The 22,751-nt window shown below is 43.2% G+C and overlaps 1 protein-coding gene across 1 annotated transcript in view; it reads left to right on the top strand.

Annotated features, from left to right (window-relative positions):
• The first annotated feature begins 862 nt into the window (after positions 1 to 862).
• Positions 863 to 22,751, top strand: part of LOC126475258 (lariat debranching enzyme) — an 89,153-nt gene continuing 67,264 nt past the window's right edge. Inside the window, 2 exon segments of the mRNA XM_050102972.1 lie at positions 863 to 1,019; positions 4,157 to 4,355. Of these exon segments, the coding sequence (XP_049958929.1) occupies positions 4,159 to 4,355 (197 nt within the window). The 5' untranslated portion in view covers positions 863 to 1,019; positions 4,157 to 4,158.

Here is a 22,751-nt window from a genome sequence, read left to right as displayed (position 1 = left end):
ATGAATCTGGCACTGATATGTGCGCAGTTGAGCTGGCTGCCACTGCCGGCCGAAGTGGCCGTGCGGTTAAAGGCGCTGCAGTCTGGAACCGCAAGACCGCTACGATCGCAGGTTCGAATCCTGCCTCGGGCATGGATGTTTGTGGTGTCCTTAGGTTAGTTAGGTTTAACTAGTTCTAAGTTCTAGGGGACTAATGACCTCAGCAGTTGAGTCCCATAGTGCTCAGAGCCATTTTTGGCTGCCACTGTGCCATAGTAGTGTTTTACAGCTTTAGATTGTCGAACTTTTATGGCAGTTTCCTCTTCATCGTCAGTTAAGGTGGCTTATTTGGGATGTCAAACAGTGTGGTTACTGCATTCCACATGAGTTTATTATTGTCTGCATTCATGAACTGGTTTTCTTCGACCTGTAGCGAACAAAACTTAACATTATTATCAAATTAAATAAGGTCTTTTTCATAAGATCCTCTCGTCTGCTATTCTCTACACGTTTTATGCTTCTAAAACGAAACATTAATCATCGTTATACATATAGTTTGCAAGCGAATCTTGACCATACAATTTAGTAACGTGATGGTATAGACCTTCCAGGGTCCTTAGGAAACCTAAAAAAAAAAAGACAGATGTGGTATCTCTTTCTTGTTGTTGCAATTTATTGCGCTACGCTACGCTCCCATTTGTAAAAACTAGTGTACAAACCACAGTAAACAATCACTATTCGCCTTCGCTTTCACGATCGTGCCGAACTCAACACTTTTACTAACTGGCCGCTTGGCGCGCTGCTGGCGCGAAGTGTCGCGACTATACTCTCGATAACACTTTTGACCTGACGATGCTTAACTGTTCTCTCTTTAGCGTCTAGCAATGAGAAGTGCATTGGAATTACGAAAAGTGACGAGTTTTATTGTGCATAGTTGGACGAAGATGAGGTTACCTGTTATGTGGTTATGACGCAGGTGGACATAAAAAACCGTTTAATGGTTTTGTTTAATCTATATCAACACAATTCATACGCATAAGGTAGGCAGACCACGCTATGCGATTAATTCTCGTGGAAAAATAGATTCATTTTGAAGGTAGCAGCTAAAGTTTGGTATTGGTTTCGAAGGGAAGTTTACAGTATTTGTGTCTTGGTCTTAATTTCAGTTGGACGTTTAGCGCATTTGTATTTTCGTCTTGGTTTCGGTTTACCGTACTTGAAGCAGTCCGGACCCACCACGGCTAAGGACTTAATTTGTCATTTCGTTTTGTTTACAGTGGTGTAGTATTTTCAGTATTGTAGAAGAGAAAAATGCAATAAGTGGTTTACATAATAGGACATTGACTCCATATTTATGGCAAACATAAAACTGTTTTTATTGAATATTTACCATGCGTGGTCCCATGTATAGTATGATAAACATTGTGACACTGAAACATTATTAAACACACCCCCTTCAGTTTTCAGTTCATTTGCAACAAATTACGATTTTCAATTCTTATTCTTAAGAGTAGCATTGCTTTAAATATTGGTAAATCCATGATCGAGCAGTGACAATAATATGTAAAGGATAGATTTTTACTCAACATATAGTGCAGATGAATTGCAATCAGGGATAACAAAAGGGCTGCTAAACAAGTGACCTTTCAGTCAAAAGGCTTTCTTCTGAAGTGAATAACAACACCACACACACATTCACGTGAGTGAGTGCCACACGTGCATGACCACTGTCTCTGGACACGTGAGCGCTGAGGCCTTGGTGACTGACAATGTGCGTGTGAGTTGCGTATGCATGAATCTCTCTCTCTCTCGTTTAGCAGTCGTTTTGTTGTGCCTGTCTGCTACTTGATATGTCCATTATATGATGATTAGCAATGTATCCTTTCCATAATACTGTCATTGGTCCAAATATAATTTGCAGAATGTATGGTTAATTATATTGATTCAGATTGATGGCCAAAAGTAACAACCTGAGTGACACCATAAGTATGACTTAAGATTTTTAAAAAGCCTTCAAAATCTTGTAATGGATTTTATACTGGGGGAGCATGCAGGGACGAGGTAGAGATATGGTAGGGCAGCTAGGTACAGTTGGGAGTTTAGATGGAGTGCGGGGTGGAGAGGGGGGTGGGGGGGGGGGAGGAAGTGGAAAAGAAGTTAAGACTGGGTGCATTGGTGGAATAGAGGGCTGTGTAGTGCTGGAACGTAAATGGGGAAGGGGATAGATCGGTTAGGACAATGACTAATGAAGGGTGAGGCCAGTAGGGGTGTGGGAATGTAGGATATATTGCAGGGAGAGTTCCCACCTACACAGTTCAGAAACGCTGGTGTTGGTGGGGAGGATCCAGGTGCTATGGGGCACCTGCATGGCACCGCCCTATACCAGCCTATTCATGGGCCATCTAGAGGAATCTTCCCTAAACACCCTGAATCCTAAACCCCTCATCCAGTTCAGATTCGTTGATGACACCTTCATGATGTGGGTTGAGGGTGAGGACACCCTATCCACATTCCTCCAGAACCGCAACGCCTTCTCCCCCATTTGCTTCACCTGGTTCTACTTAACCCACAAGCCACCTGCCTCGCTGTTGACCTCCACCTCGAAGATGGCTACATCAGTACGTCTGTCCATATCAAACCAACCAACTGCCAGTAATACCACCACTTTGACAGCTGCCACCCATTCCAAACTAAGAAGTCCCTTCCATACAGCCTAGCCACCCATGGCCATCGCATCTACAGTGATAAGTGGTCCCTCTCAAAATACACAGAGAGTGTCACTGAGACCTTACAGACCATAATTCTCCCCTGCCCCTCTCCATCTTCTACAAAAACAGATTTCCCTGACCTTGTCTTTTCAGTCATCCACCACCTCCCAAAGTACCACCATCTGGCTACAGAGGCGCATTCCCCTCATGTCTCAGCACCACCCAGGACTGGAGCAACTGCATTACATTCTCCGCCATGTTTTCGACTACTTCTCGTTATACCCCAAAATGATAAATATACTACCCACTATTCCCCGCCCCCCCCCCCCCCGCCGCAAAGTGGCATTTCACCAGCCACTGAACCTAAAAAATATCCTCTTCCATCCCTACACTACCCCTGCTCCCAACCTCTTGGCTCATATCCCCGTAATAGACCTAGATGCCAGACATGTCCCATACATCCTCCCACCATTACCTACTCCAGTCCAGTCACAAACATCACCTATCCCATCAAAGGCAGGGCTACCTGTGAAACTAGTCAGGTATTCTACAAGCTAAGCTGCAACCACTCCGCTGCATTCTATGTGGCCACTGACAAACTGCAGCAAAAAAACAATTGGACCACTCTGTTGCTGAGCAAGTCACCCAACATGGCATATTTCATTTCAGTGGCTACTTCACAGCCTGTGCCATCTGGATCCTTCCCACCAACACTGGGGCTTTTCTGAAATGTGCAGGTGGGAACTCGCCCTGCAATATATCCTATGTTCAAGTAACTCACCTGGCCTCAACCTCCATTAGGCATTGTTCTTGCCCATCTAACCCATTCCCTGTTTGCATTTCAGTACTACAAAGCCCTCTATTCTCTCCTTTTCCACTACCTCTCCCCCCCCCCCCTCCCCCCCTTTCTGCACTGCCCTCCATCTAACCTCCCGACTTCACCTAGCTGTGTACCCTCTCTCCATCTCGTCCCTATATGCTCCCGCATCAGCACTTTACTGTCTGCAACCCTTATCCTGATATCCCTCCCCCTCCCTGCCCCAGCTTCTTCCTTACCCCCACCAGTTGCCTCTCCCATCACACGCTGCTGTTATAATCTGGCTTCAGCTGCCAGAGACTGTGGTGTGTGTGTGTGTGTGTGTGTTTGTGTGTGAGTGAGTGAGTGATATCCATTTTTGGCAAAGGCCTTATTGGCCGAAAGCTTATTTTGTGACAGTCTTTTTGTTGTACATATCTGCAACTCAGTTTCTCCACTGTATGGTAAGTAACAACTATCCTTTTCATAATATTGTTGCGTTCCATCATGGATTTCCCATTGTTTGTTTAAATTTTTTGTTGTAGCTGACTTTACTTTGGAAATAATTGTACATTTCTAGCCAATTTGAGTGCTCTGTGCAGCGAGTAGGCTGTAAATACTGTGTTGTGATATTTTTGTTTAAGTTAATTAAGTCCAGGAATTTGGTTTACAGATATGAAGATAGCAGTAGAAGGTTGTGCGCATGGAGAATTAGAAAAAATTTATGAAGCAATTGAGCATCTACAGGAAAAAGAAAATGTGAAGATTGACCTCTTAATATGCTGTGGAGATTTTCAAGCTACAAGAAATGCTGAAGACTTGCAGTGCATGGCTGTGCCACGAAAGTATCAATCAATGTGTTCATTTTACAAGTAAGTTTGTAATGTGACTGCTGATGTCTTGGTATTGTAAGTGTCATTCAAATGAAACGTGGTCACTAGTGTAAAATAACGGTAATGATTTTATTAACTCAAAAATGTAATTATACACAATCCATATATACTCAAAAATAGTCACCAAAACTGTTGGCACCTTTATCCCATTGCAACACTAGCTGGTCGATTCCATCCTTGAAGAAGCTAGTAGGCTGCTGTCGGATCCAGGCCTGGACCCAGTCAAACACTTTGTCGTCCATTGCAAATCAATGTCCGCGAGTAACTTGTTTTAGAGGTCCAAACCTATGAAAATCACACGGTGAAAGGTCGGGACTGTACAATGGATGCTCCAGCAGTTTCCCACCAAAACTGCTCCAATGTCGTCTTCACTGCATTGGGCGCGTGTGGGTGGACATTATCAAGCAGGAGGATGACGCCATTGGACAACATGCTTTGGTATTTTGACTTGATGGCTCTTCTAAGATTCTGTAAAGTGGCTTGATAATGATGGGCATTGATGGTGGTTCCCTGTTTCAGGAACTCGACAAGCAGTGTGCCCTTGCGGCCAAAAAAGGTGGACATCATGACCTTACCAGAATTGGTGTGCACAGCCTTTGATTTCTATGTAGGTGATGAAGTCGCATGTTTCCACTGCTTGCTGTGACACTTCATTTCTGGTTCAAAATGGTGACACCATGTTTTGTCACCTGTGGCAACATGGGACATAAAGCCGTATTCCCTCTCACGATAATGTTGCAGATGACTCAGACAGTGCCATTCGAGTATTGCGCTGTTCAGTGGTCAGCTGGTGGGGAACCCACTGTGCACAGATTTTTCAAAAGTTCAAGTATTGATGCATTATGGTGTGGGCGGTGCCCAGGCTAGTACCCAGTAACTGACCGATCTCGTCCACAGTGATTCTGCGGTTGTCTGAGACTAAAGCATTCACTTCCGCAACCATGGTGTGATGACACGATGAGCCTTTCCCGGACAAGCATCATCTTCCAGTGACTTGCGCCTCTCAAGGAATCGTTTGCGCCATTCCACAACACTTGAACGACTCAGACTGTACTTACTATACACAGCCTTCATCTGTCGATAAATTTCACAGCCTCCAACTCTCGCTGCCACCAAAAATCGAATCTCTCCTTGTTGTTCCTGCTTACTCGCCTGCATGTTTGGTGGTAGACGACAACTTGTGTGACCACCTTCCCTTTGGCGTTAGACCGCACTGGTGCTATGCAACATCAAACAGTGCGCACGCATCAGTCTCTCTACCAATAGATGGTGGCACCATACCCAAAATTACGTGGTGTCATCATACGTGTGAGGTAAAGGTAGACACACTGACCAGGTTTTGTTTGAATGAACTCATATATAATACATTTGCTGTAGCATTCCTACCATGGAATTTTCATTTCACCTCTGGTGATTTTCAAGGGACAGTGCCATCTGGAATCAAAAATTTGTTAACTTTCACATTTCCTCTGCGTAGGGCCTAAATATGCTCAGCCCAGGCAGCTCAGCGACAATTTGTCACATGCAAGTGTGACAAATCCAGGTTTTGTGTCACAGCTAGACACAGACCAAAGGTGACCCTGACAGTCAATGTGGACTTGGCACAGCTGTTTTGCATGTCAGTCACCTAATTTGAATTTGTATACATTGCTACAATAATACCTGTTCTGCAGCTCTGTAGACAAGTTGTATCCAGTTGCATGGCTTCCATATCATTAGCAGCATTTTGTGCATCACAGTTGAAAACTGGCGACAACAATATGAGCTATCTTTCACTATACAAAGTTTACGCAAGTCATTGCCAGAAACTAAGTTCAGCACTAAGTTTGTGGCTGAAAACATAGCAGGAACAAATCTTAAGACTGGAAGTAAAGTGAACTCTAAACAGAACCAAAGAACAAATTCATTAATGTGTTAAACACAAGGCACAATGATAATTGCAATTTAGAGTCCTGATCAGAAAATGAGGTAGCTGTTGTATTTTGGGGTTGGCGAACAGAACAGATTTGAGGAGGCAGTTAAACTTCTGAGCCGGTCATCTACTTCTAATAGCGAACAAATGACTCTACATATGAGAAGAGTTTGCCATGACCTCTGGAGTTGTGGCTGTTGTTGCAAACATAAATATCTGGTAAACAGATATTCGCCAATTCTGCGAATTAGTTTCCATATTGCTGGATTTGTGAGGTATTGGTTTCCATATTGCTGGTGTTATGGGGTAATCGGTCCCTTCTCCATATAGTCAGCCAGTATGGACGGGAGAGCTCCTAGTGGGCTACGTCTCACGTAGTGGGGACGGTTGTATCTGTGCTGTGGAGGGGTGGGGGCAAGGATCCTCGATGGGTAATATTGTTTAGCTGTTGTGGCCAGTGTTGATTTTGATGCCCCATGAGTTACTCTTGTCTGGCTACTACTTCAAACAGTTTGTGCTTCCCTGCAACCAGTGATGATCCCTTAAGTCCACACTAGTGTATGGTCATATGTAGGAGCCCAATCTAGGGAGTCCATATGGTAGTATGGACTACCATATGGTATGTGGTAAATGGCGTGAGGGGATTGGCTTGCTGGGATGGGTGCAGGAGATCACCCTTGCACCGTCTTGGCTGGACTGTGGTGGCGTGTGGAGGTGGATTGAAAACATACCGAAGGTCTAAAGATATCAGGGCTTCCTTAGAGTCACTTAACTGTTACCTTGTTCATTTAGGTGTTGGAACATTGACTAACTTCTCTGCTAATGTGAATATAATAGAGGGAAACATTCCACATGGGAAAAATATATCTAAAAACAAAGATGATGTGACTTACCCTGTACTTCCGCCTCGACTGACATCTCTGCCCAAACTCTTTGCCTTTACAAATGTCTGCTTGTGTCTGTGTATGTGCGCGATTGTATACCTGTCCTTCCTTTTTTCCCCCTAAGGTAAGTCTTTCCGCTTCCGGGATTGGAATGACTCCTTACCCTCTCCCTTAAAACCCACATCCTTTCGTCTTTCCCTCTCCTTTCCTCTTTCCTGATGAAGCAGCCGTTGGTTGCGAAAGCTTGAATTTTGTGTGTATGTTTGTGTGTCTATTGATATGCCAGCACTTTCGTTTGGTAAGTCACATCATCTTTGTTTTTAGATATATTTTTCTCTGCTAATGTGTTTGATGTAGGATGAGGAGCAGTGGTAAGCTCCCATAATAGTAATTTCTCAAAAAACAGTGCTCATCATGGTAATTGTTGCTGTATATTATCTAGTAAGTTCAATTTGGATTCCGTAGAAATGTTGAAACATGAGAGCCAATTCTCACCTTATGACTTATCTTAGAAGATAGATTCAGGAAAGGTAGACCAGGGTGTATACGGCCCGGGACAACCAGGAGATCTGTGAAAAGCCCGGGAATTTTTTCAACCGGGAAAAATGTGGGAATTTTTTAGAATTCCAGGAGTTTTTCATTGTTTCAGTTTCCTGTTAAATTTTTGTAGTTTTGACTGGTAAGAACCGATACTCTAACAAAGGATATTACTGTATTCTGCTATGCAGAATAATACTTCAACAATAAAACATAAACAAGAGAAAGAAATGAAAATAACTTAAATTGCAAAGGAGATGCTCCGTATACGACAACACACACAGTGCTCATCCAAGCATTTGCTGACAGAAAAATGTGTCAAAGGCTTTAGGAAGACTATAGTTGAGTTGTGTTTGAGTAGTTTTGGTCTATAATTATTCATATGATTTTGAAACTCATCCATCTTGGGTTTTGAACACATTTTAAGTTTATTTCTGATTGAATCTGAAGTTGATTTTGAATGTGTGCATAGTGTATGTGATGTCTCTGTCAGGAGAATCCTCCTCACATCTAGAAATAAACTTTCCGCAGACAAAAGGAGACGGGGCTATATGAACTGAGCGGAGTAAAGCTGATCGGATGAATGTCAATCGCTGTCTGATTGTATGGTTGATTGGGTTTGCGAATGATCAACGTTGTTATAATTACTAGCGAAATCCATAGACTCAGACTACCAGAACGGAAATAAACGACTAACAGGTGAGAAAGATTACATATTATCTTCTTGGTGTGTCCAAGAAAATGAAATATTGACAGAAAATTTTTGGCCAGATCGCTACACTAATAAGGACCAGTTGTAAAGTCCCCGGCTAGCAACCGCTTAAGTTCTATTCTGGAAGTAACACGGAAAACGTGTTGTACGAACATGTAACAATGCCTAACCAGTGAATAATCGCGGGATAACTAAACCTGTGGTTCTGGCAGGGTTAGTGAAGTTAATAGGCCAACAAGTTTTGGCAATGGCAGGAATAGCTACAGAATTGGTGATGATGAGATTGCTTGTTGGAACGAGGAAGGAGAAGAAACGGGGACATCACACAAATTATGAAAGAATAATACAATTCCAAATTTATATAAAAATTTCTCAATACTACTTATCTATCTCATGCTTGAGAAACTGGTGCGTATGAATGAAATGTGAAACTATTTCCTAGCGTAAAGCTTTTCGCTTGTAGTAGGCCTAATAGGCATTTGATATTGGTGATATTGGTACTTCGTCATTTGTATTCTGTCGTGTTATAAAAATGACCATTTGTGCCAAAACAGTCTCGTTTATTTGGTGTGTGTTAATAAACTGCTGCAATATGAAAAAGGGCCTATTTTGTTTTATTTAGCAGACAGTGACGAAATAGATGTAATCAGATCGAGAAACCACACCAGTCTTGGGTATTATTTGTATTAGCAGCTTTTTCAGTATTAGATAACGACATTTCGATTTTTCATGTAGCAAACCATTTGACGAACTTTGATGAGGTAATAGATTCTTTCCCAGAAAGGAAAGCACTCCATGTAAGGCTGTAGCAAGATTAGAGAGAAAAAAATGCTAGGAGCTAAGGATTGAAGAAATGTGTACTTTCTTGCTTGTCTCTTCTCTTTATTGGTTTTATGTATCCTATATTTAATATTATGTCACACAAAACAGCAAGTTATTAGCTAACAGGCAATAAAGAGTGCAAATTTTCTGAAGACCTCTTAGTTCTCCCAATTTGAAATAATCCCATTCACTATTAATTGCGAGATTTTTAAAAAAGAGGGGCAGGCTGTCAAACTGGCCAACTGGGAGCAGGAGAGGCACCACAGGACATTTCAATTTCCTCTGTCCTGAATATAGTTTGATGGCATCCATTACAAAATATACACGTTTCAATTCCACAGAGTGAAATAAAGTGTTTGTGCGATAGAAGAATGCTGTATGAAGAGGCTTGGCACTGCACTTTGGCACACTTAAGACGAAATAACATCTCTTACTGCATTTCCTTTAACACATATGTGTTATGTTTCAGACTTTTCAGAAAGATGTGCACTACAAGTTGAACATATTTTTGAAAATTTGATTTTTTTTTTTAAAGTATTGACCTAGTTAGCAAATATCGTGGAACCGGGGCTGATGTGCAAAGCAGTCTTGAGTTGTAGTGGGTCGTCTCCACGTGACCCGTGTTTACATTTAGTGATTTTGCTGTTTCCCCTTTGTTTACTCTCACGTCAAATGAAAACAAAACCTATATCTGTGGCTGGGAGCTATCAAGTGAATTAAAATACATTCGTATAATTACGGAAGGCTAAAATATGTTATTAGTTTCAGATTTTATTTTATATCTGCCTTTCTGACAGTCAAGCATTAATCACCTTGCAGAACAATGAAGTTAATTTTGTCTGTTTGCTAAAGAAATTTGACTTTTATTAACCTTTTCCACAGAGGCAGTCAATGTATTTGAAACGAATTGTTTAATTCCACAGTAATGGCTAGTTTCAACTGTTCACTGCATTTCAAGTGTACATTTTCATCTTCTAGCACATATGGCATTATGCCATTATAAAGAACCGAACATGATATAATACAGTCCTGAAAACCACACTCAAAAGCTTAATATCAGGGCGAGGTCTATGTCATTGGGAATCTGGACATATGAATGTGCACTTTAAGTATGCACTTTAAATGTGCATGTTTTAGTATGGTTCATGAAGTTCTGATGCTCTTGCAGTAGCCTCTGATCTCTTGTTTCGTTTATGACGTAATGTATGATCTTCCAGTGTTTTATGTACGTACATACGGGCTTCCTACGTCATGGTAGCTGCGCAAGCACTGTGTCGCCTGTTATCTGCACTCTCTGGCAACTGCTGAAACGAACCTATTTCTAACAAGTCGCGAGAAAATATTGCAAATGATGGTTTGAAAAGTGTTACTTTCAAAGTAAATATCCTTTTACGTAAGTTGAACTGTGTGCAAGAATGTACCACGAATTTCTTAAATCACAGAGCATTTGACTCTCATTTAAATATCAACGCTTGGGTGATGAGCCATTTACAAGAATTTCGAGCCCTGAAGGTCAGACGTTTAACATTATTAAAAATTTTACTGGCACATTTGTGTGATATATCTTAAAGTGTAACACGTGCAAAAAAGATTAACATTATATGTGAAAGCGTAGCTTTTCTTGCAGCTTGTTAGCCTTAAAGACCAATATTATACTTGAAAGCTTTGCTTTTCTGTAGTAACACTATGTATATTAATTTAAACTATTAACTTTCCCTTTTTGTGTGTTCGTGCTACTTGACAGTGATGTTACTGTTGGCTGACTACATCACGTGTCCTATGCTCTGAGTATCTGCTGTCATCAGCTGGCGAGATCATGTGACATGAGCTATGACTGGCTTACAAAGCACTCTCGATTTCAATGTTTTGGAAAGTAACATGCAGTGTTCGGTGGAATTCCAATGTATACTTCTGTAAAATGAAAATGCACAGCGTACATGTTGCTGCACATCAAAGATATTTCCAAACGTGTCTTTTCCCGTGAGTTTCGTTTTATAAAGTGCCGGGAAATTCTACGCCCATGTATAAAACCATAACCATTCAAAGGATTGATAAGTTTTGCTGTTCCAATGGAAAATATACTGTCACTTAACATGGAAAAAGTGTTTTCACCCGGGAGAAAGTGTATTTTTAACTGGGAAATCTGTGAAATATCCGGGAATGTTTTTTCCTTGTCTGCGTACACACCCTTTAAATGTACGTTTCTAGCATTTGTGGACTTAGTGAAAGCTATGGACAATGTTGACTGGAATACTCTTTTAAATTCTGAAGGTGGCAGGGGTCAAATAGAGGGAGCGAAAGGCTATTTACAATTTGTGCAGGGACCAGATGGCAGTTACAAGAGTTGAGGGGCATGAAAGGGAGCAGTGGTTGGGAAGGGAGTGAGACAGAGTTGTAGCCTATTCCCAATGTTATTCAATCTGTATATTGAGCAGACAGTAAAAGAAACAAAAGAAAAATTAGAGTAGGAATTGAAGTCCACATAGAAGAAATAAAAACTTTGATGTTTGCCAGTGACATTGTAATTCTACCAGAGACAGCAAAGGACCTGGAAGAGAAGTTCAATGGAATGGACAGTATCTGGAAAGGAGGATATAAGATGAACATCAACGAAAGCAATACGAGGATAATGGAATGTAGTCGAATTAAATCAGGTGATGCCGAGGGAATTAGGTTAGGAAATGACACTTAGAGTAGTAGATGAGTTTTCCTATTTGATGGTCAAAGTAGAGGGGATATAAAATGTAGACTGGCAGTGGCAAGGAAAGTGTTTCTGAAAAAGAGAAATTTGTTAACATCGAGTATAGATTTAAGTGTCAGGAAATCTAGTCTGAAAGTGTTTGTATGGAGTGTAGCCATATATGGAAGTGAAAAATAGATAATAAATAGTTTAGATAAGAAGAGAATAGAGGCTCTCAAAATATGGTGCTACAGAGGAATGCTGAAGAGTATATGGATAGATCATGTAACTAATGAGGAGGTACTGAATAGAATTGGAGAGAAGAGGAATTTGTGGCACAACTTGACTAGAAGAAGGGACTGGTTGGTAGGACATGTTCTGAGGCATCAAGGAATCACAAATTTAGTATTGGAAGACAGTGTGGAGGGTAAAAATTGTTGGGAGAGACCAAGAGATGAATACACTAAGCAGATTCAGGAGGATGTAGGTTGCATTGGGTACTTCAAGATGAAGCAGCTTGCACAGGATAGGGTAGCATGGAGAGCTGCATCTAACCAGTCTCTGGACTGAAGACCACAACAACAAGTTCGCTTGTGTGGCCAAAAGGCAAAATTAATGGCTTGATGTCTGTGACCAGGTGGAATTTTGTTCTGTATAAAAACAAGAAATTTTTAGATACAGAAAATAATAGCCTGTGCTTCCTTTCCTTTGTGATTATGGTTAACTGTCCTAATCCAAGGACACTATAATTTACTGCTCAAACAGTACACACACATGGTACGCGAAAGAACTTGCCCCCCTTCTAACAGCCATGTACCGCAAGTCTCTAGAGGAACGGAGGGTTCCAAATGATTGGAAAAGAGCACAGGTAGTCCCAGTCTTCAAGAAGGGTCGTCGAGCAGATGCGCAAAACTATAGACCTATATCTCTGACGTCGATCTGTTGTAGAATTTTAGAACATGTTTTTTGCTCGAGTATCATGTCGTTTTTGGAAACCCAGAATCTACTATGTAGGAATCAACATGGATTCCGGAAACAGCGATCGTGTGAGACCCATCTCGCTTTATTTGTTCATGAGACCCAGAAGGTATTAGATACAGGCTCCCAGGTAGATGCTATTTTTCTTGACTTCCGGAAGGCGTTCGATACAGTTCCGCACTGTCGCCTGATAAACAAAGTAAGAGCCTACGGAATATCAGACCAGCTGTGTGGCTGGATTGAAGAGTTTTTAGCAAATAGAACACAACATGTTGTTATCAATGGAGAGACGTCTACAGACGTTAAAGTAACCTCTGGCGTGCCACAGGGGAGTGTTATGGGACCATTGCTTTTCACAATATATATAAATGACCTAGTAGATAGTCTCGGAAGTTCCATGCGGCTTTTCGCGGATGATGCTGTAGTATACAGAGAAGTTGCAGCATTAGAAAATTGTAGCGAAATGCAGGAAGATCTGCAGTGGATAGGCACTTGGTGCAGGGAGTGGCAACTGTCCCTTAACATAGACAAATGCAATGTATTGCGAATACATAGAAAGAAGGATCCTTTATTGTATGATTATATGATAGCGGAACAAACACTGGTAGCAGTTACTTCTGTAAAATATCTGGGAGTATGCGTGCGGAACGATTTGAAGTGGAATGATCATATAAAATTAATTGTTGGTAAGGCGGGTACCAGGTTGAGATTCATTGGGAGAGTGCTTAGAAAATGTAGTCCATCAACAAAGGAGGTGGCTTACAAAACACTCGTTCGACCTATACTTGAGTATTGCTCATCAGTGTGGGATCCGTACCAGATCGGTTTGACGGAGGAGATAGAGAAGATCCAAAGAAGAGCGGCGCGTTTCGTCACAGGGTTATTTGGTAACCGTGATAGCGTTACGGAGATGTTTAATAAACTCAAGTGGCAGACTCTGCAAGAGAGGCGCTCTGCATCGCGGTGTAGCTTGCTCGCCAGGTTTCGAGAGGGTGCGTTTCTGGATGAGGTATCGAATATATTGCTTCCCCCTACTTATACCTCCCGAGGAGATCACGAATGTAAAATTAGAGAGATTAGAGCGCGCACGGAGGCTTTCAGACAGTCGTTCTTCCCGCGAACCATACGCGACTGGAACAGGAAAGGGAGGTAATGACAGTGGCACGTAAAGTGCCCTCCGCCACACACTGTTGGGTGGCTTGCGGAGTATAGATGTAGATGTAGAATACAAAGTACAATTAGCAATACCGAAGAGGCTGGTGGAGCCTTGCACTGTGGTCTGTATAGACATTAGTTCCAACAGGGGCTGTCATATTATCAGGCCAGGTGACCTCTAGTGGCTAAATCAAACAAAAACTTCATGCACCAACTATTAAGCAGCACACATATAAAATTTGTAGTTACAGCACTCCTCTTCCTTTGTGAAGAAATGAGCACTATGCCCACTTCCATTTTTTCCGTGGTTGACTTAGGTTGTTGAGTCATGTGATGTGCTGCTTCGGGTGTGTAGGGTCAGAAGGGGTACTCGCATGGACAGGGTTGGTTCCTGCCCCCTATGAGAAGCCACACGGTCGGACAGGTGATACTGGCACATCTTCCATTTCCACATATGAGTCCGAACCCAGGGAAGGAGGTGGCAGTGTGACAGGCAGCCCCAGCTCCGATGGATGCAGTAACAGTGGAGGCATTGGCTGAGACACTGACTGCGGGAGCCGAGGTCTGGCCAAGCCCTCGACAGCTGAAGTGGGCTCCCACACCATAGGAGACAGCTGTGGAAACGTCAGCAACAGCGGTGGAGAAGGTGAAGGCACGGGCCACAATGTAGGAGGCAGATGGGCTGGCAGAGGTTGTGAGGGTGCCAGAGGCACACCCAAGGTGCAGCTGCTCATGTGAGGTCATAGCTGGGTGGCGTGTCATGATGTGTTTGCTCCCCTCAGCCAAGCAGATGACGCAGAAGTGTTAGCCACAAGTGCTTCCAATTCTGGACTGTTGTCAGACGAGTGGCGGACCACTGAAACGTTAATCCCTTTTCTCCAGTTATGATTGAAAGGATATGATATCTGTGCAGCATTTGGCATAAATTTTCCATAGTGCTTTATCTGGGGCACAGGGAGATTATCCATTGTTTCAGTGTCATGTATGTGATACCATCTTTGCTTAGTATGCGGCTGAGGTACTGAATACTTCATTGAAAAAACTTCACTAAAAATTTTGAATTTGATCCAAAAACTCAATCTGTTATATAGCTGTTAAATTTTTTACGGTTTTGCTTCATGGGAGAAATGATAACTATAGTCTAAATAATTTGTTGTGTGTGGTATCCTGTAGATAAGCTGCTTGTGTTTCTGAAATATTGTGGGCAGCACTTGCAACTGCAAACTGGTACAGAATGAGATTTTCACTCTGCAGCGGAGTGTGCGCTGATGTGAAACTTCCTGGCAGATTAAAACTGTGTGCCCGACCGAGTCTCGAACTTGGGACCTTTGCCTTTTGCAGGCAAGTGCTCTACCATCTGAGCTACCGAAGCACGACTCACGCCCAGTACTCACAGCTTTACTTCTGCCAGTATCTCGTCTCCTACCTTCCAAACTTTACAGAAGTTCTCCTGCGAACCTTGCAGAACTAGCACTCCTGAAAGAAAGGATACTGCGGAGACATGGCTTAGCCACAGCCTGGGGGATGTTTCCAGAATGAGATTTTCACTCTGCAGCGGAGTGTGTGCTGATATGAAACTTCCTGGCAGATTAAAACTGTGTGCCCGACCGAGACTCGAACTCGGGACCTTTGCTTTCGCGGGCAAGTGCTGTGCCATCTGAGCTACCGAAGCACGACTCATGCCCGGTACTCACAGCTTTACTTCTGTCAGTATCTCGTCTCCAGTCAGGTCATAGCTTTGAGTGGTGCTTTGGTATTGGCTAGTAACACCAGCATGATGTGCAGTAATATTGCACCTTTTCATGGGCTGTGGTCAACTTTGACAGATCGTGGCCACATGCTCACATGTATTGCAAGCAATGAATGTAGCTTTGTGATGTGGGTAGTTAAGTTGCTTGTCATTGCTGAAACATGTAGAACAGGATTTTCTCTTCTTTTTTTTTTCACTATACTTTTTGAACTTTGATGTCTGCGGTACCACCACCATTACTGCAGCTACTGCTTCTGGAATTTTTATCTACTCTCCGTGTTATTTTTGCTTGAGTCGACATTGAGTTCGAATTGCACCTTTGAGTGATGGTGCCATGGAACCTACAGATTATGATGATGATGATGATAATGATGGATATGTTGTCCTGTAATCAGTTGAGTTTAACTATGAATTTGGTGCTGCTGCCGCCATCGTTTGATAAACTTTAAGTGTGGAATGCACTAACATCATGCTAGAGATTGACTTCCTCTTGGTGTGATACAAATTAGGCTGGGTGTGGAAATCAATACTGATTTTAGATCACTGACCAAAAATGCAGTAGGGAGGGACCATTCTGCCTGATGGTAATGTGAGCTCAAATCACAACCATAGGACAAAGCCAGGATCCTCTTAAACTCAACACATACAATCTAATTTTAGATTGATAAAAGTGAGGGAACTATTGTATTTTACAATCAACATACAATGACTTCAACAGCAAGAAGCGAACTATCAACCCAGCTGGTGGGCCAAGTATTTATTTCCTGTGGCAGACCAATGGACTCGTGTGACATGTAAGCCATGACCTCAAGAATCTCAACTGCCACAAGCAATACTATCTGCTATACAGATACTAAGTGCACACTTCAACTCAGCCTCTGTTACAGAGGGTGCTGGGAAAAGCTTGCAATCTGCTCATTGTCATTGGCTGCTGGGACAAGTTCTGCCTTGTTCTCCCAAAGCAGCTAGCTTATAGTTTGTAAAAGAAACAAACGTGTAATGGGTCAGTGTGTACAGAAGTGACAGGAAATTTCTGATGAGCTGCTGGCAGGATCAGATACATCACCTTGGCTATTTTTCTGAATAATAATAATAATAGTGAGCGCTGCACGCAACACCTCACATGACTCAACACTATTTTCGCAATGGCTATTATTGCTGTGGTGTACAATGTTATGTGCCTAATGTTAGCAATGAGCATAAACATTCCATAGGGGGGTATGATGTCAGCTTTGACAATGTGCATGAACATTTCCAGAGTGGCATGAAGTCAGCTGACTTTCTCCATTCAGAGTGGGGTCAGGTTAAAGTGTGTGATTAATATTATTGCCACCCCTACTTGAGTTAGTCTCTGTCTCTCTGTCTTGGTGGATATTAGACAGATCTACTGAACTTGCTACTCATCTGAATGGTCTGTCTGCTGTTATCATAAAATTAGTACATGGTTCAGTGAGAGTAGTGTGTATTTTTGAATATGAAGTGCACTTGCTTTAGTTGGAGTTCAGTGTCTGGTTGCCACCATGGTAATTGGAGACTTATAATGATCTATTTAATGACTTGTCCTGTCACTTTGCTTGAAGTTGGTTAAGAAAAAAGTTGGAAGATCTAATTTAGGATAGCGAGAGATTAAAACTCTGCCCCATACTAACCCTTCCCTCCGGTTTTCTGACCATGAGTACATTGGCTACTGTTACAGCCAGTGTGTAAGAGCTACGCAGCATTTGGAAATGTGATCAAGCTGTTTATAAAGACTTAATGCAATATACATTAATGTAAATTTGCTCAGACAGCCATGCTGTGCATAGATCATCTCGTAACAGTAAATGGCATTTAGTTTTATTTTTTATTCCTTCTGTTATGCTGATTTTGTTGTATGTACAGCACTCCAAATTCTAGCCATAACACATCAGTTGTATTATAGAAATAACTTTATTACTGTTAAACACTGAGAGAAATTACAGAGCATGTAAATATGATCTCTGCAACGTAATTATTTTTGTGTCTTGTATTACACAAATAATAGCCTTGAATACAATGACTAAAATAAGCTTACCTTCAGAAGCTACAGTTCCCAATACTGTCAGTAGAAACACTTAAAGTAGAGATCAATATACCCTACTTTTTGGGTCAGTACAAAACTTTCCCAGTGAGCAAAGAGGCATTGATAGGGGAAGGCTAGAAAGGAAAGGAAAGGAAAGGAAAGGGGGAAGGGTAACAAGTTTCTCAAATCCTAGCGTAAGATGGACCCACTCATTATGAGGAAGTGACCATGTACATGTGATGTGTTTGAACGTGAGTTTTCTGCTTCTGAAGAACAACTTCATCTGAAAGCTGAAATATTTTTGGCATTCTTTCTCGTTGTGCCTCATCTGTGGCGCAACACCTCCCCTATGTGGTGAATGGCGATCTATCCTTTCCATATTGTTGTTAAAACAAAAATAAGAACATTTAGGTAGGGGGAAAATGGAAATTAGTATGTTGCAAAGGGCAAGAAGGGGACACAAGGTCCCAACAGGTGGTGTGGGGAGGATATGTAAGACATGATACCATTTCAGTGCTTGAGTTGTGAAAGTTTTAGATAGACTAATCTGGTGAGGTGAGAGTGTTGTCCCGTACTTACCTTCAGGAGATGTGTAGTGCTGCTCATAAACACAAATAAAAGTAAAAGTGATACACTGGGACAGTTGGGGAAGGTTTATTCATCTGTCCTCCCTGAGGAGAAATAGATAATGTGCCACCTATAAGTGTTTCTATCGGCAGTATTACACATTTTGCCTCTTGAAGATTGGTATTGGTCAGGAATTCTGTCTTATAAATTATTATTATTGGTTGAATTTTTCTTTGATATGAGTAATCTGTTGAGGCATTAAAGGCCTAAATAATGCTCTTTTGATGTATAGCAACAGTCTTGCCAAATGTTTGAAATTGCTCTCATATTGTTTGCCACGTGATGTATGTTAAGTGCATTACTTTCTAAAGGGGGACGACCTACCATCAGATTGACTGAATGTGTGCATGAACATAGAAAACTATCTTGAGAACATCTGGTACCCAGTTCCTGAGTATGTCCCCAATTGTGACTCGAGAGACCTGAATACCTATTATTCTAACCCCCCCCCCTTTCCCTGCCCATCTGCTCCTTCCCCCTCTATCCATCTAATCCTCCCTCCTCTAGTCAGTCTCCTCCTCCTTCTCTTCCTTCTCTCTCTCTCTCTCTCTCTCTCTCTCTCTCTCTCTCTCTCTCTCTCTCTCTCTCTCTGCCTCTGCCCATCTCTCTTTCTGCCTCTGCCCATCTCTCTTTCTGCCTCTGCCCATCTCTCTTTTTGCCTCTGCCCATCTCTCTCTCTCTGCCTGTCTCTCTCTCTTTCTCTCTGCCTGTCTCTCTCTCTCTTTCTCTCTGCCTGTCTCTCTCTCTCTTTCTCTCTGCCTGTCTCTCTCTCTTTCTCTCTGCCTGTCTCTCTCTCTCTTTCTCTCTGCCTGTCTCTCTCTCTCTTTCTCTCTGCCTGTCTCTCTCTCTCTTTCTCTCTGCCTCTCTCTTTCTCTCTGCCTCTCTCTTTCTCTCTCTTTCTCTCTGCCTCTCTCTTTCTCTCTGCCTCTCTCTTTCTCTCTGCCTGTCTCTTTCTCTCTGCCTGTCTCTTTCTCTCTGCCTGTCTCTTTCTCTCTGCCTGTCTCTTTCTCTCTGCCTGTCTCTTTCTCTCTGCCTGTCTCTCTTTCTCTCTGCCTGTCTCTCTTTCTCTCTGCCTGTCTCTCTTTCTCTCTGCCTGTCTCTCTTTCTCTCTGCCTGTCTCTCTTTCTCTCTGCCTGTCTCTCTTTCTCTCTGCCTGTCTCTCTTTCTCTCTGCCTGTCTCTCTTCTCTCTGCCTGTCTCTCTTTCTCTCTGCCTGTCTCTCTTTCTCTCTGCCTGTCTCTCTTTCTCTCTGCCTGTCTCTCTTTCTCTCTGCCTGTCTATCTTCTCTTTCTCTCTCTCTTTCTCTCTGCCTGTCTCTTCTCTCTCTCTTTCTCTCTGCCTGTTCTTTCTCTCTCGCTTTCTCTCTGCCTGTCTCTTTCTCTCTCTCTTTCTCTCTGCCTGTCTCTTCCTCTGTCTGTCTCTTCTCTCTCTCTTTCTCTGCCTGTCTCTTTCTCTCTGCCTGTCTCTTTCTCTCTGCCTGTCTCTTCTCTCTGCTGTCTCTTTCTCTTTCTCTCTGCATGTCTCTTTCTCGTTCTCTCTGCCTGTCTCTTTCTCTCTGCCTGTCTCTTTCTCTTTCTCTCTGCTGTCTCTTTCTCTTTGCCTTTCTCTTTCTCTCTGCCTGTCTCTTTCTCTCTGCCTGTCTCTTTCTCTCTGCTGTCTCTTTCTCTCTGCCGTTCTCTTCTCTCTGCTGTCTCTTTCTCTCTGCCTTGTCTCTTTCTCTCTGCCTGTCTCTTTCTCTCTGCCTGTCTCTTTCTCTCTGCCTGTCTCTTTCTCTCTGCCTGTCTCTTTCTCTCTGCCTGTCTCTTTCTCTCTGCCTGTCCTTTCTCTCTGCCTGCTCTTCTCTCTGCCTGTCTCCTTCTCTCTGCCTGTCTCTTTCTCTCTGCTGTCTCTTTCTCTCTGCCTGTCTCTTTCTCTCTGCCTGTCTCTTTCTCCTCTGCCTGTCTCTTTCTCTCTGCCTGTCTCTCTTCCTCTCTGCCTGTCTCTTTCTCTTTCTCTCTGCCTGTCTCTTTCTCTTTCTCTCTGCCTGTCTCTTTCTCCTTTCTCTCTGCCTGTCCTCTTTCTCTTTCTCTCTGCCTGTCTCTTTCTCTTTCTCTTTGCCTTTCTCTTTCTCTCTGCCTGTCTCTCTTTCTCTCTGCCTGTCTCTCTTTCTCTCTGCTGTCTCTTTCTCTCTGCCTGTCTATCTTTCTCTTCTCCTCTCTTTCTCTCTGCCTGTCTCTTTCTCTCTCTTCTCTGCCTGTCTCTTCTCTCTCTCTTTCTCTCTGCCTGTCTCTTCTCTCTCCTTCTCTCTGCCTGTCTCTTTCTCTCCTGCCTGTCTCTTTCTCTCTGCCTGTCTCTTCTCTCTGCCTGTCTCTTTCTCTCTGCCTGTCTCTTTCTCTCTGCCTTCTCTCTCTCTGCCTGTCTCTCTTTCTCTCTGCCTGTCTCTTTCTCTCTGCCTGTCTCTTTCTCTCTGCCTGTCTCTCTTTCTCTCTGCCTGTCTCTTCTTTCTCTCTGCCTGTCTCTTTCTCTCTGCCTGTCTCTTTCTCTCTGCCTGTCTCTTTCTCTCTGCCTGTCTCTCTTTCTCTCTGCTGTCTCTTTCTCTCTGCCTGGTCTCTCTTTCTCTCTGCCTGTCTCTCTTTCTCTCTGCCTGTCTCTCTTTCTCTCTGCCTGTCTCTTTCTCTCTGCCTGTCTCTCTGCCTGTCTCTTTCTTCTCTCTTCTCTGCCTGTCTCTTTCTCTCTCTCTTTCTCTCTGCCTGTCTCTCTTCTCTTTCTGCCTGTCTCTTCTCTCTGCCTGTCTCTTCTCTTCTCTGCTGTCTCTTCTCTCTCTCTTCTCTGCCTGTCTCTTTCTCTCTGCCTGTCTCTTTCTCTCTGCCTGTCTCTTTCTCTCTGCCTGTCTCTTTCTTTCTCTCTGCTGTCTCTTTCTCTTTCTCTCTGCCTGTCTCTTCTCTTTCTCTCTGCCTGTCTCTTTCTCTTTCTCTCTGCCTGTCTCTCTTTGCCTTCTCTTTCTCTGCCTGTCTCTTTCTCTCTGCCTGTCTCTTTCTCTCTGCCTGTCTCTTTCTCTCTGCCTGTCTCTTCTCTCTGTGTCTCTTCTCCTGCCTGTCTCTTTCTCTCTGCCTGTCTCTTTCTCTCTGCCTGTTCTTCTCTGTCTCTTTCTCTCTGCTGTCTCTTTCTCTCTGCCTGTCTCTTTCTCTCTGCCTGTCTCTTTCTCTCTGCCTGTCTCTTTCTCTGCCTGTCTCTTTCTCTCTGCCTGTCTCTTTCTCTCTGCCTGTCTCTTTCTCTCTGCCTGTCTCTTTCTCTCTGCCTGTCTCTTTCTCTCTGCCTGTCTCTTTCTCTCTGCCTGTCTCTTCTCTCTGCCTGTCTCTTCTCTCTGCTGTCTCTTTCTCTCTGCCTGTCTCTTTCTCTCTGCCTGTCTCTTTCTCTCTGCCTGTCTCTTTCTCTGCCTGTCTTTTCTCTCTGCCTGTCTCTTCTCTCTGCCTGTCTCTTTCTCTCTGCCTGTCTCTTTCTCTCTGCCTGTCTCTTTCTCTCTGCCTGTCTCTTTCTCTCTGCCTGTCTCTTTCTCTCTGCCTTTCTCTTTCTCTCTGCCTGTCTCTTTCTCTCTGCCTGTCTCTTCTCTCTGCCTGTCTCTTTCTCTCGGCCTGTCTCTTTCTCTCTGCCTGTCTCTTCACTCTGCCTGTCTCTTCTCTCTGCCTGTCTCTTTCTCTCTGCCTGTCTCTTTCTCTCTGCCTGTCTCTTTCTCTCTCCTCTCTTTCCTCTGCCTGTCTCTTTCTCTCTGCCTGTCTCTTTCTCTCTGCCTTCTCTTTCTCTCTGCCTGTCTCTTTCTCTCTGCCTGTCTCTTTCTCTCTGCCTGTCTCTTTCTCTCTGCCTGTCTCTTTCTCTCTGCCTGTCTCTTTCTCTCTTCCTGTCTCTTTCTCTCTGCCTGTCTCTTTCTCTCTGCCTGTCTCTTTCTCTCTGCCTGTCTCTTTCTCTCTGCCTGTCTCTTTCTCTCTGCCTGTCCTCTTTCTCTCTGCCTGTCTCTTTCTCTCTCCTGTCTCTTTCTCTCTGCCTCTCTTTCTCTCTGCCTGTCTCTTTCTCTCTGCCTGTCTCTTTCTCTCTGCTGTCTCTTCTCTCTGCCTGTCTCTTTCTCTCTGCTGTCTCTTTCTCTCCCTGTCTGTTCTCTTTCTCTCTCTCTTTCTCTTTCTCTCTCTCTTTCTCTTCTCTCTCTCTGTTTCTCTCTCTCTTTCTCTTTCTCCTCCTCTCTCTTTCTCTCTTCTTCCTTCTTCCTCTCTTCTCTCTCTCTTTCTCTCCTCTCTTTCTCTTTCTCTC

The sequence above is a fragment of the Schistocerca serialis genome, chromosome 4 (genome assembly GCF_023864345.2).
Source record: "Schistocerca serialis cubense isolate TAMUIC-IGC-003099 chromosome 4, iqSchSeri2.2, whole genome shotgun sequence".
Taxonomy (NCBI): Eukaryota; Metazoa; Arthropoda; class Insecta; order Orthoptera; family Acrididae; genus Schistocerca; species Schistocerca serialis.
This window is presented reverse-complemented; position numbering and strand designations above follow the sequence as displayed.